The sequence below is a fragment of the Uranotaenia lowii genome, chromosome 3, assembly GCF_029784155.1.
Source record: "Uranotaenia lowii strain MFRU-FL chromosome 3, ASM2978415v1, whole genome shotgun sequence".
Taxonomy (NCBI): Eukaryota; Metazoa; Arthropoda; class Insecta; order Diptera; family Culicidae; genus Uranotaenia; species Uranotaenia lowii.
The window spans coordinates 47,303,119-47,315,775 of record NC_073693.1 but is presented as its reverse complement, the minus strand read 5'-3'; the positions used below and the strand labels follow the sequence as shown (position 1 = coordinate 47,315,775).

Here is a 12,657-nt window from a genome sequence, read left to right as displayed (position 1 = left end):
CAATCTGCAGTAGCAAGAGGAGGATACTGTCAAGCGTGACCATGTCGATCTTGCGGTATGGAGCGGCGGAAGACAATTTAACCTGTAGAGACTTAGCAGCGTTCAGCAGCTGATGAACCTGCAGGTTATTTGTGAGTACCCGACCATATCGTCCAAAGCCGCCTGCGTAGTGACGGGCGTCATGCCCATCTCGGTTTTGTTAGAGGAGGAAGTCAATTTTTACGAGAATAAAGACACTCGCCAATGAGGACTCGATGTCCAACTGGACGCTGCTGTGGGACAGCTCAGCGAGAGGAAGGTGGACCCATTGTCTGATCCCTCATATCGGGAGCTGGATCGGAAGAAGACATGGTAAAGTGGACTTCCATATGGCGCAATTCCTGACTGGCCACAGATGCTTCATGAAGTACCACTACCGGTTTGGACACGTGACTTCCACATATTGCTCAGCTTGTGATGATGCAGAGGAGACACCCTAATACTTGGTGTTTGCCTGTCCGGGGTCAATATGCGGCGGTACGTATAAACATACTTGCCGTCTTTGGGCCCGACACGACAGTATACAACGTGGTGCAGAGGGTTTGTACGGATTCCAACTCGGTCAGCGATGGGTTCACCCAGATCATGATTGTCTTGCAGAAAAGCTGGAGACAACGGCAGTCCGCCAACGGTGTAGGATGACTCCATAGCCGGGGAGCATCTGTTGTCTTGTGCGCCCGGTCCCTTGATCGAAGCTATACCATCTTCTGCGTAGTGGAGGTCATGGGGACGCCGCGAACGGGTGTAGGATACAACACCGTCGGGGAGTATCCGAGTAGTGCCGCCCCCTAAGGGGGAAACTGTGGGGATAAGACAATACCTTCCTCTTAGCGGACCTCGTAGGAAGGGGGTAAGCCTCTCGAGTCGGTGTAGGATGTCGTCACTGTCGGAAAACATCCGAGTAGTTGCGTAAAGTCCCGCGCGTGTGCTGTGACAGGCGCGAGTCTAGGATAAGCTGCTCTTAATCGGCACACGACGGACAGAAAATCCACGGGCCAAAAATCCTAGGGTTGCCAGCCAAAGGGATGCAAGAAGGCCGGACAATAGTCGGAGTAGACTGACCCATCGACGGGGGACTGTCGAGTAGTGTGCGTCCGCGGAATAGATAAGGCAACATCTTCTGCGTAGCGGATGACGTGGGTACGCCGCGTTTGCACAGTTCTAAACCGGTGAATTACAGAAAGATCGTTCCCAACAGCGTGGAAAATTGCCGCTATCTCACCAATACATAAATCGGGAAATGATTACAGCCTGGAAAACTACCGTCCTATTTCGATTTTGAACTCCATCTCGAAGATTTTTGAAGTCTTGATGTACGAACAGACACATGCTGCTGTAAAACCTTTGATCTGTAAGGCTCAATATGGTTTTGTGAAACAAAGGTCGACCGTTACCAACCTGATGTGCTAAAGCATGGGTCACTACAAATCTGGACGCATTAAAACGGGTCTATCTCGGAGCTATGTAAACGAAATAAAAATGTTTTGTACTTGAAATGTAGGGTTTTTATTGCACTTTAAAGGAAAAATAATAAAAAAATTATTCCGATGTTGTTTTGATGAATTTTCGAACTTTTGGTTGAGTATCACTCATTATAGTTTGAACACCCTATTCGCTGACCTCAGCGGCCATTTTGTTCCACAATCTCTTCATCTCTGTTGCTTCCCGAGTCGTCTTACCATTCTTCTTCATCTCCTGCTTGACAATTGCCCAAAATTTTTCGATAGGGCGGAATTGAGGGCAGTTGGGTGGGTTGATGTCCTTTTCGACAAAATCCACCCGTTGGCCCAATACCACTGTAGAACCTCCTAGCTGTAGTGGCAGCTTGCCAAATCTGGCGAAAACTTAACTAGTCCTTTGTGAGATCTAATGTACGAAAAAAAAAGTTTTTCAGGCATTCCTCCTTGTAAATTTCGGAGTCTATGGTCTTGTTTTTCACAAAATCCGGAATTTTTCGTCCGCAGCTGCAAATACCTTGCCAGATCAAACACTTTCTTGCACACTTATCAGCAAAAACGAATTTGAAGTTGCCGGGGACATCACCATGGCCAGTGCAGTGCACCACTGCAGTGGCTTTACATAATTTTTGGCCAGAAAGCTGCCCAAAATCCATCTTCACGTACGTTTCGTCATCCATGAGGATGCATCCGTCGAACTTCGTTGGAGTCTTCTTGTATAACTTGCGGGCACGTCCTTTGGCTACTAAATTCTGATTCAATGTCCGGTTTGGTTGCTTACTGGTCCGATAGGATCGTATTCCTTCGCGTAGACGAATTCTGCTGACGGTGCTTCAACAACGCCAGTTCCTTTGGATACCCTATCATCGTACCGCATATAACAGAAATCATCCTATCAACAAGTGTTGTGAACGTTTTAACTCAGTGTGTCACTTGTTTGATTTTAATATGTGTAAATGTAGGTTTAAATTAGTCCAAAGCCCAAAATTCTTAGGTTTAAGCTATAAGTCTGGACGGTAATACAAACAAAGACGATAAATAATAAATAAAATAAATAAACAAAACGGTGAGTTTCAACACCTCCCTATCAATTCGTAATTTGAACATGCTAAACAGCTTCGTATGCCTCGCCTTCGTGAACGCATCAGGGGAAGTTGTCCTCCATCAATGTAAAAGGAGTGCTAACTACACCAAATTCACAGAGAAAGATTGTTAGCCACAAACCTCCTATCTCAGCTTCGGCGATGGCAGACTGATCGTTTGCAGAACGTTTCCTTAACCACGAAATAAGGTATTGTAAGTGTCTCCAGATCTGCGTCTGCATATCCGAAGAGTGTTTCCGTTTCTGTGGAATACCAACTCCATACCTAGGTCAAAAGCAGGGCTGGCCTGGTGCTTGCTCATTGCGCTAACCGCAACACAAATATCCGGTCTCGAAGATGTTGCTAGATATTGTAAACAACCGTTCAAGTTCGTGACCGGTTGCTGGGTGATAACCTCAACATTGAGTTTGAGCTCAAACTTTGAGCTTCGGCCAGTCCGAATTTCGTTCTTTTTCATGGCTGCCATTCCCTTTTCGAGAGTGGTTTCCCAAAAATCCCTGTTGTCTCTGCGCTTTAGCTCGCTGATGATTGCAGGTAGCTCCTCATCAATATCAGCAGCTACGTTAGACACGTAGCGCTGAGTAGCTTCCTTGATTCGATCACTGCGTCTTAGAGCGTGTTCAGAATTGACGGAGTCTTGATCATCATGGCTATCGTCAGAAAATTCTGCGCAACTTTTGTAGTCGCTCACGCCGTTTTCAGCTTCAACCACACTCTCAATACGATGGAGATCAGCAGGCACATCAGCTAACCGTTCAGTCGGACATTCGGCCGAAGGCCTATAGACCGAAAGATGTTAGGCCGAAGGTCGCTAGGTCGACGAATGTTTGGCCGAATAGGACAATATTAAGGCCGAATGGGACATTAGGCCGAAGGTTATTTAGCCGAATGAATGTTAGGCCGAATGGTCATTAAGCCGAATGGACATCAGGCCGAATAATCGATAGGCCGAATAATCGTTAGGCCGAATGGTCATTTGGCCGTATGGTCATTTGGCCGAATGGTCATTGGGCAGAATGGCCATAAGGCCGAATGCTCATTAGGCCGAATGGTCGTAAAGCCGAAAGGTCGTAAGGCCAAATGTTCGTAAGGCCGAATGGATGCTAGGCAGAAAGGTCGTTAGGCAGAAATGGACGACAGGTCGAATGGTCGTAAGGCCGAATGGATGCTAGAAGGTTGTTAGGCCGAATAGCCACTAGGCCGAATGGTTGTTAGGCTGAATGGTCGTTGGACCGAATTTATGCTAGGCCTATAAGACATATTATCGCTTTCTTGCATGTTAGGCCGATCAGTAGTAAGGCCGAATGGTCGTTAGGCCGAATAGTCATCAGGCTGAATGGTCATCAAGCCGAATGGATGCAAGGCCGGATTCGACCATTCGGCTTTGCTACCACGGCCTATCATCCATTCGGCCTAGCATGCAGGCAAGTGTAAAAGATTTCTTATTGACCCAGCAACCATTCACGACGATCATTCCATTAGGCCTAACAACCATTCGGCCTAGCATCCATTCAGCCTTACGAACATTCGGCCTTACGACCTTTAGGCTTACAACCATTCGGCCTTACGACCATTCGGTCAAATGACCATTCGGCCTAATAACTGTTCGGCTTTATGACCATTCGGCCTAATAACCATTCGACCAAACATCCTTTCGGCCTTGCGTCCTTTCGGCCTAACAGCATTCGGCTGGATAACCGTCGGCCGCATAACCCATTCGGCCTAAACAGTTGCCTGATCGGCCAGATATCTCATTCGGCCCTAAGGTCCTGAATGACCTTCGGACTCGTGCCTTTTGGCCGAATGACCCAGCCTTCGTTCAGATGTGTGTTCTGTTGTTGGCACATCGGCTAACCGCTCAGATTTGAAGGCCTGCCGGCTAAAATTAATCCATCATGCCAAATTTGGCCAGATCGGATCACGGAAAGGGGTTGCTAAACGAGCCTGAAGTTTGTATGGGATTTGAAACATTTTGTTCGGGAGAAACATTAAAAACCAGTTTTTTATAAATAACTTTAGTCCACTTTGATCGATTTCTTTTGAATAAGGATTTTCTTAAAGCCCAAACAATGACAAATATTTCATCCCAAGACTGCATTTTCATAAGAATTAAGATAGAGAAGTTATAAGGCTTCACAAATGGAATAATTTTTTTAAGCGTGGTATTCATAAGCTTGCCAGATTGCCCGGTTTTATCCGGGTTTGCCCGGATATTTGATGCAAAATTTCGAGAAAGTCCGGTCCGGCCCGGTTGCCCGGATATCGTGAAAAAAGTCCGGATATTGCCCGGATTTTTTCACAATTTTCACAAGGAAACAAAAAAAAATCAAAGTTTTTGAGTAAGTTTCAGCTAAATCGATTGACGTTAAGGACATTTTCAACGGTTGTTTCCAATAATTTCGCTGATTTACTTTTATAAACCTTCAAATATTTAAGTGTTCCAAAAAGTTTTTGGAAGTCTGCAATTACATTAATAAAATATGCATTTCATTTTTTTTGCATTTTTTCTTTGCTTTTATATATAAAAATACTTAAATTTTGCCCGGTTTCTGCCCGGTTTTTGGATTTGAAAAAGTGAAATCCATGCCCGGATTTTGCCAGGTTTTTTTGAAAAAATGCCCGGAATTGCTAGGCCCGGATGGGAGTGGAAAAAATTCTGGCAACCTTAGGTATTCATCTATGTTAATGAGGCGTCAATATGTTCGACTCAACGACAGTGATGAACAAAAACCCTTAAAAAAGTTTGCCCATTTTTGATGCTAACATTTTTATCTTAACTCTTATCGAAATGCAGTCTTCGGGTGAAATGTTTGTCATAGTTTAGGCTTTGAGAAAAACCGTATTAAAAAGAAAACAGACGAAGGGAACCAAAGTTAATGTTGAAAAACTGGGTTTTCATGTTTCTTCCGAGCAAAATGTTTAAAAATTCCATTCAAACTTCAGGCTCATTGAGCGACCCCTTCTCGTGATCCGATCTGGCCCAAATTTGGCATGAGATGTTGTACTAGGCCTAGGATCAATTTGCATAACATTTCGCAGGTTTTGAATTTCCCATACAAATTTGGGGCAGTCAAAAGTACATCCAAAAGTATAATTGGTTTATCGCATGTCTAACACGATTGAAACAATTAAAACAATTGAAAAAAACATCTTTGTTTTTTTTGCATGAATTGCTCAGTAAGGGGTTATTAATTTTTTTCTCACCGGATTCATAGTCGTTGCAGAAGAGAGTTAAAACATATGCATCAAAAAGGTTGTTTCCTATGTAAGTTCTGAAAAAATCTTCAATTAGATTACAGACGTTTTCACAAATTCGTACTGAAATTTGATTTAGGAAAAATGCATTTACAAATCTATTCCAATTATAAATATTTTTAATAAATTTATGTGCATTTTTATCTCCTGAATTCTTTCTGACACAAGAAAGTGTCTTCTGGGTCATATTGACCGTAACTCGATCAGAAAGTTGAGGGTTCAAAGGGGTGTGGTCTTGTTCTAAGACCTGTTTGTTTAAGACATGGTTCACTCCACCTTTAAGAATTTGCCTAGATCAGCTAGTGACAAAGTAAATTCATAATGCATAATTGTCTCAAAAAGTTTAAATGTTTTTGCACTCACGACCTTGGCAGGGTACCGCACATCTTACACTAAGTAGAAACGTTCCAGCAACCGCCGATATCCCACGTTCCGAATGCTACCGAGAAGTTTACTAAACACGTGTTCTGGGGAAACGAACTGGTGGGCATGGGTATAGTACTGGATAGTAATATTTTTGTTATCAACCAAACACCGAAATCAACAAACTAGCTACATTTAGGCTAAACTTTCATGCACCAACAGGGGACAGACGTAAATATGCACCAGTCAGTCCGCCTTCAAAAATAATAACAAAAATCGGGCAATGGTAGAATAACTTCACGTTGTTTTTTCCTACCCCGTTTGAAGACGACAACCTTGACAGAAGTGCAAATGTCAACGGGACTTGGGCATAGACGGCAAATTTGAAGCACTTTGAACGGGGTAGATTGATCATTCGGCTACAAACCACGGAATCGAGATGCAACCAAGTAGCGTTCTAGGTGCTTCTGTGACATTACTTATTTTCGCTGTTATCTTCGTTTCTCTGAAAGGTAAGGACTAAGTCAACGGAGACCTCAAAATAGTCTAGATAACTTCTTAAAACAATTCCGTTTGTCTTATCCAATCAACAGAAACTCAATCGGCAGCCATTTTCGACCCGGAGTGTCCCAACTTCAAGGCCCAGCAAACGACCTGTAGCAAGTTATGCGGTTTTTGCCCTTCCTGTAATGGATTCTACTGTGGCGAGGAGTGCATTTGCGAGTGTCGTCAAAACGATACCGAACGTAAGTCCTGATATACCGGAAGTATCTCTGGATTTGTGCAAAGCTAATTGTTATCGATGCTCTCTAATCAACCTTTTAGACGCCCAATGCATACACGACATTAAACTGAACAGCCGAGACCTTGGCCTGAAGTACGATGTTCTAGTTCAGCAGTCCAACAACGGAAGGATGACTCGATTCTCCCGAAGTGCTGCGCCAAGGCATGGCGTCCATGATCACCTTAATCCGGATGAGCTGTCCACCTTCCGGAAGGTAGTGTTCACTAACTTTGGCCCGTTGAAGGCACTTCCTTCGTTCGCCTCCGAAATGGCAGTCATTCCGAGAGTTCGAAATGGTGCCGTAACGCACCAGCAACGTTCCGATGCTCATCCAAACCATCATCCATCATTGACAGGTACTGGAAATGTTGCGGATTCCGATCGACATGAGCAGCATCTCGCTTCCCAAGGCAAGGATGAGTCTGAAGCACCTGTCGGAAGACCATCATCAACACCATCATCATCATCATCACCAGCAAAGGCAAAGGCAGCAACAGCGTCAGCCGCATCATCTACGCCAACGAAATCTTCAACGGCAACGTCAACAGCATCCCTGAAAGGTGGATTGATCCAAATGGAATTGACTCTCGGACGGTGATTCGATTTTAGTGGTGTACTGAGTTATTATTTATTTTATTTATACGTGTCATCAAAGTCAATAAACACATAGGAGTCTAATCTAGTGATTTTCGAAGTGGTCCCTACCGCCCCTTGCGGGGCGTTGATAGCCCACAAGGGGGCGATGAAAGAGTTCAAAAATACATTTTTATTCGAAAATACTCCTAGGAGGGGGGGGGGGGGGTCCGTGAGCTCTAAAATATCGAGACAGGAGGGCAGTAAGTGAAAAAAGTTTGAAACAACTGGCTAATCAAACATTTAAGGTAACATACTTTTTTATGATGAATCAACTTGTTCTTTGGATAAAAGATCATATCCCTAAGTTAAGCTGTCGTGTTTCCTATTGTCTTTTTAATTGCTAAACGAAATAAAAAAGGAATGATACATTGTATATTAAACTGTAATCAGGAGCTGATCGAAAAATGAAGAAATCTTTAGAATTTTTACAATATTTATAAATTTAGTTGCATATTTTCTGTGAATCAGTCCTGATAGTATTCAAATAATGACATTTATTTTGAACAAGCATTTTCTTCTGGAAATAGCAGCATTTCCAGAGTATATAAAATTCTGTTCTCGGTTTAGATCAAAGATTTCTAAGAATCAAGATAAACTACCTGCGATTTTCGAGAACAAATACTTTTCGACATTGACACGATGTTTATGGTGCTGCCGCGCTGAAAGAGCTTGGTTGGTAGCTTTTTCTCAGATTTGAGCTCTCATCTCAAATGCCATCAAGGCAAAAAAAAGGTTAAATCTGAGGAAAAAATCTTAAAAACAAGATTTACTAACATTTAGCAAATACATGTTGGTCACACGATACATCGAGGAATCGTGTAACGTTTCATACTCCTGGTTCATATGTGTGCGTGAAAAACTTCTAAAGTTGAGGTTGTATGACAACCCGTCAACCCTGCTAATTGACTACTGTAGCGTCTCTAGTGGATGCAACGTGAAACAGAATGTCTGAATTCAGCAAAGAACTGACTGTCAGTCACATGTCAATACATCTACAACTACAACTGGCAAATTACATGTAAACATTCCGTACTGACACTGGTACCAATCAGTTTCCCTTGATAATATTATTATTATTATTATAACTTTGTTTTATTTATGTAACGTAAGATTACAATCTTTTAAACTGTTACAATGTGGTGGATGTTTCTTGATTTTTTTAAACTAATATTCAAATCGTTCCATTTTCGCAATTCTAAATTAAATCATGTCGTTTTACTCCATATATTCTTCTAGCAGACTTCTTTTAAACTCTGATTTCTTGTTGATTAGTTTTAAATTATTTTTATGAAAGTTTAATGGCATTGCGGTGAACTTGATACTATGAAAATTCTTGATAGAAGAATTAAAGATTGAAATTAAATGACGGATAGACAAAGCAGATGCTTAATAGAAGAAAATTGAAAGATGTTGAAAATGAGCCAAGAGCATATTTTATGAAAAGCTTCAAAGGTGCGTTCTAGACCCTTTGTCCCACATCAATTGAATGGCTGAGAGAAGTAATAGCGAGAGGCGCAATTACGTTCACCCATACATCCAACCCGATGGATTGGTAAATTGGTGTTTACCAAGATCGTGATTTATTTTATCAAAGAAATCATTTATATTTGAATTGCGTTTAGAGCAAAGATAAATTTGCACATCATCTGCGAAAAGATGAATAGAGCAATGTTCTAAGACGGAAGGGAGATCGTTAATGAAGAGCGAAAAGAACAAAGGCCCTAGAATTGATCCTTGAGGAACACCCGATTCGATTGTTACAAACTCAGAGTTGCATCCATTGAAGAAAACAGATTGAGAACGGCCTTTTAAGTAAGATTGCACCATTTTTACAGCTGAACTGGAAAAATTATATTTGGAAATCAATTTATTGATAAATACAGTATGTGAAACACGATCAAAGGCTTTTGCAAAATCTATCATCAAAAGTATAGCAATTCCTTTTTTGTCTAAGTTAGACGCAATATCGTTATGCACTTTCATGAGTGCAGTTTCTGTGCTGTGAGATGAGCGAAAACCAGATTGAAATTCATATAACATATTATTTTGATTAAGGTAGAGTGTCATTTGTTGTTTGACTAATTTTTCAAAAATTTTTGAAATTGCACTCAGTATACTAATAGGTCTCAAGTTAGCCAAGTCAAGAGCTTTCGCTTTTTTTGGGATTGGAATTACTTTGGATTTTTTCCATTGGTATGGAAATTTGGAAGTTTTTATAATGGTATTAAAAATGTGACTAAGTGCAGGTAGAATGAATGGTAAAGTAATTTTAATTAGACGGATTGGTATTTCGTCCACTCCTAGAGCATTCGATTTAACCGAATTAACAGCGTTAATGATTTCGTAGTCTTCTATTGATTTAAATTCAAATCCTTGTGAGTTAGAAGGGCAATGCAATTCTTCAACTTCGAGATGAGTAAAGTTAGAAGAGAAATAATTGTTTATTTCGGCAGCAGAGAAGTTTGACACAGCCAAATTTCCTGCAGATTTTTTCAAGCCAAACTTCTTCAAGTTATTCCAAAATAACCTGGCAGGTAAATCAAGATTGAGGCGATTTTTTTCACGCGCAGTTTTTGCTTTAGTAATCATCATGTTCACTTTATTTCGTAGGGATTTGTACTTATTTCTATCTTCGATAGACTTGGAATTCTTCCAAGAATTATAGGCCAAATTTCTGTTTATGATAGCATGATTTATTTCATGGTTAAACCATTCATTCTTACGGTTTCTACGATATTTTAGCGGAAAGTAAGACTCGTGAATTCCTTGCAAATAATTATTAAAAATATCAACTAGCATATCAGAATCTTCAATGCTATGGAAACGGGTCCAATCCGATTCTTCGAGAAAAGCCGAGAGTGAATTTACATCAAAGTTTTTGTAATCACGAAACCAAAAACCATCTTGCGGAATCATTTTTGGGAAATCAAGCGATGCAAAAATTAAGTCATGGTGCGAAATACCTGGCAAAGAAATTTGACTAAATCGGTGTATGACATCAGGAGAATCTGTTAAAAGTAAATCTAGTAAAGAACTACCGGTATTATGGAAAAACGTGGGTTCTCTATTGACACAGTGAAAATTTGAGCAACTCATGAATTCTTTAAACTTTTGGATCCTCCCAGATTGTTTTAAAAGATCAGCATTAAAATCACCGATGAAAAAAGAACTATCACAATTCAGAGCATAATGTTGAACATGAGTTTGAAGTAATTCAGAGCAGTCGTTTTCAGGAGGGTTGTAATAAAGGCCGAAGAAGAGTTTATTTTCATTCATAAGGAATTCAGCCAAAATAAATTCGGTGCAGTGTACCTCGCTATTTTCAGATTTCATGAGAACTCTACATTTTAGATTGTTTCTAAAATAAATGCAAACACCGCCTCCATGCCTGTTGCGATCATTCCTAATTAAATTGAAACCGTCAATTGAGATTACAATATCGCTAACAGTTTCAAAAAGCCACGTTTCGGTCATAAAAATAATATCTATTTTGCTTTTCGTAAATAGATGTTTGAGTTCAAGAAATTTTGATAAGTTACGAGCGCAGAGGCTTTGAACATTGATGTGACAAATATTGAGCATATCGTCACATAGAACACTGTGAATCACAGCATTAGGAATTGCATGATCCATAGAGGCATTTTCATTAGAATAGTTAACCATTGGGAAGCAGCAAAATTAAGAAATCAAAATCTAAAAAGAAGTCACTAGAAAGAATAATGTTTGGAACGACAATCTTCTTAAAACGATTCATAATAATCACTTGAATTGACTTCTAGACTTTACAGTTGAGTAGGTAACGGAACAAAATAAGCATTCAGAATAATGAAAACATTATAAGATTTGCAGCTTTGTCATCCATACGATCAATTGTCGGCGCTTCTAACATGATTACAGTACCTTAACACAGACTGCGGGGATTTTGTTCAAGGACAGCGACCTGGGCGGTAAAGCAGCATTCGGAATTCTGGTCAGATGTTCTGGGCTACGACGTTTCATTGAAGAACCAATTATCATTCGGGATCAGGCAGCAACAACCGCAACAACCGCAACAACCGCAACAACAGCAACAGGCATCCATCCGAGTACAGTAAATAAACTTTACTCGCTGATCGCAAATTAGCAGCGACCGGGCACCACCAACAGCTAACACGCAATTGGATCTAAACATCACATCTCCAGGGCACAATATAATCGCAGATCGCTCGGTGGCACCATCTCTCAAGAGCAGCTTCGAAGTTAGGAGATCTCTGAGAAGTGATGTTTTTATCTCAGACGAAAAAGCATTTGATCAACAAGATACTGTAATGAAGGTTACGATGCGATGATTCTCTTTGGGCTGGACTCTCCGGAGCGTCATCGATAGGATCATCTCAGGACGGCATTATCGATCAAATTCTCCGTATGATGAGCGATGAAGTACTTTGATCGGTGTCTAGGTACACGTGGCCAAGATGGGATGTGAAATGGACCACTCGGAATTCGGCAATTAAGTCGTCTCTCAATGCGAGACAGCGGCATGCAGCATAACGATAACATCGGATTACGGGTGTTCGTTGTTGTGTGTTATTTTTAGTTGATCTCACAGCAATTGACCCGCAATTGGATCTTCTCAACTTCATCACAGGATGGCTGGGCTTAGGTGTTGATCACAGATGATGCTTTCAGAATGTGGAATGAAAAGTTGTCTCTCAAAGTCGATACGATTGTACCCAGTATCTCCATGCGACAACAGCACTCTAAAAAGTACGTTTTTCGATGACGGCCAATGACGGTGGCAGTTGCGGTTTCTCGGGAACAGCATCGATCCTCACCGGGCGGTGGCATTCGGGCGAATGACGATGTAGACGTTGGTCGTTGACGACGAGCGGCGGCGAGTCACGAGAGAAACGTGACTTTATGGAAGGATTAGGAATCAAAGGATAGCGAGGGATCGGAATCAGAGGAATGATGAAAGGAATAATGATGTTGCAAGGAAAGGTGATTTTGTTTTTTTTTTTATTTTGTTGACTTTCAGGAG

At 41.2% G+C, this 12,657-nt stretch overlaps 1 protein-coding gene across 1 annotated transcript; it reads left to right on the top strand.

The window, feature by feature from the left end:
- Nucleotides 1-6,656: 6,656 nt before the first annotated feature.
- Nucleotides 6,657-11,731, top strand: LOC129752148 (putative uncharacterized protein DDB_G0268364). Its single transcript, XM_055747941.1, has 5 exons — nt 6,657-6,729; nt 6,784-6,963; nt 7,043-7,215; nt 7,358-7,536; nt 11,665-11,731. The coding sequence occupies exons 1-5, from the start codon at nt 6,657-6,659 to the stop codon at nt 11,729-11,731; spliced, it is 672 nt and encodes a 223-aa protein (XP_055603916.1).
- Nucleotides 11,732-12,657: the final 926 nt, after the last annotated feature.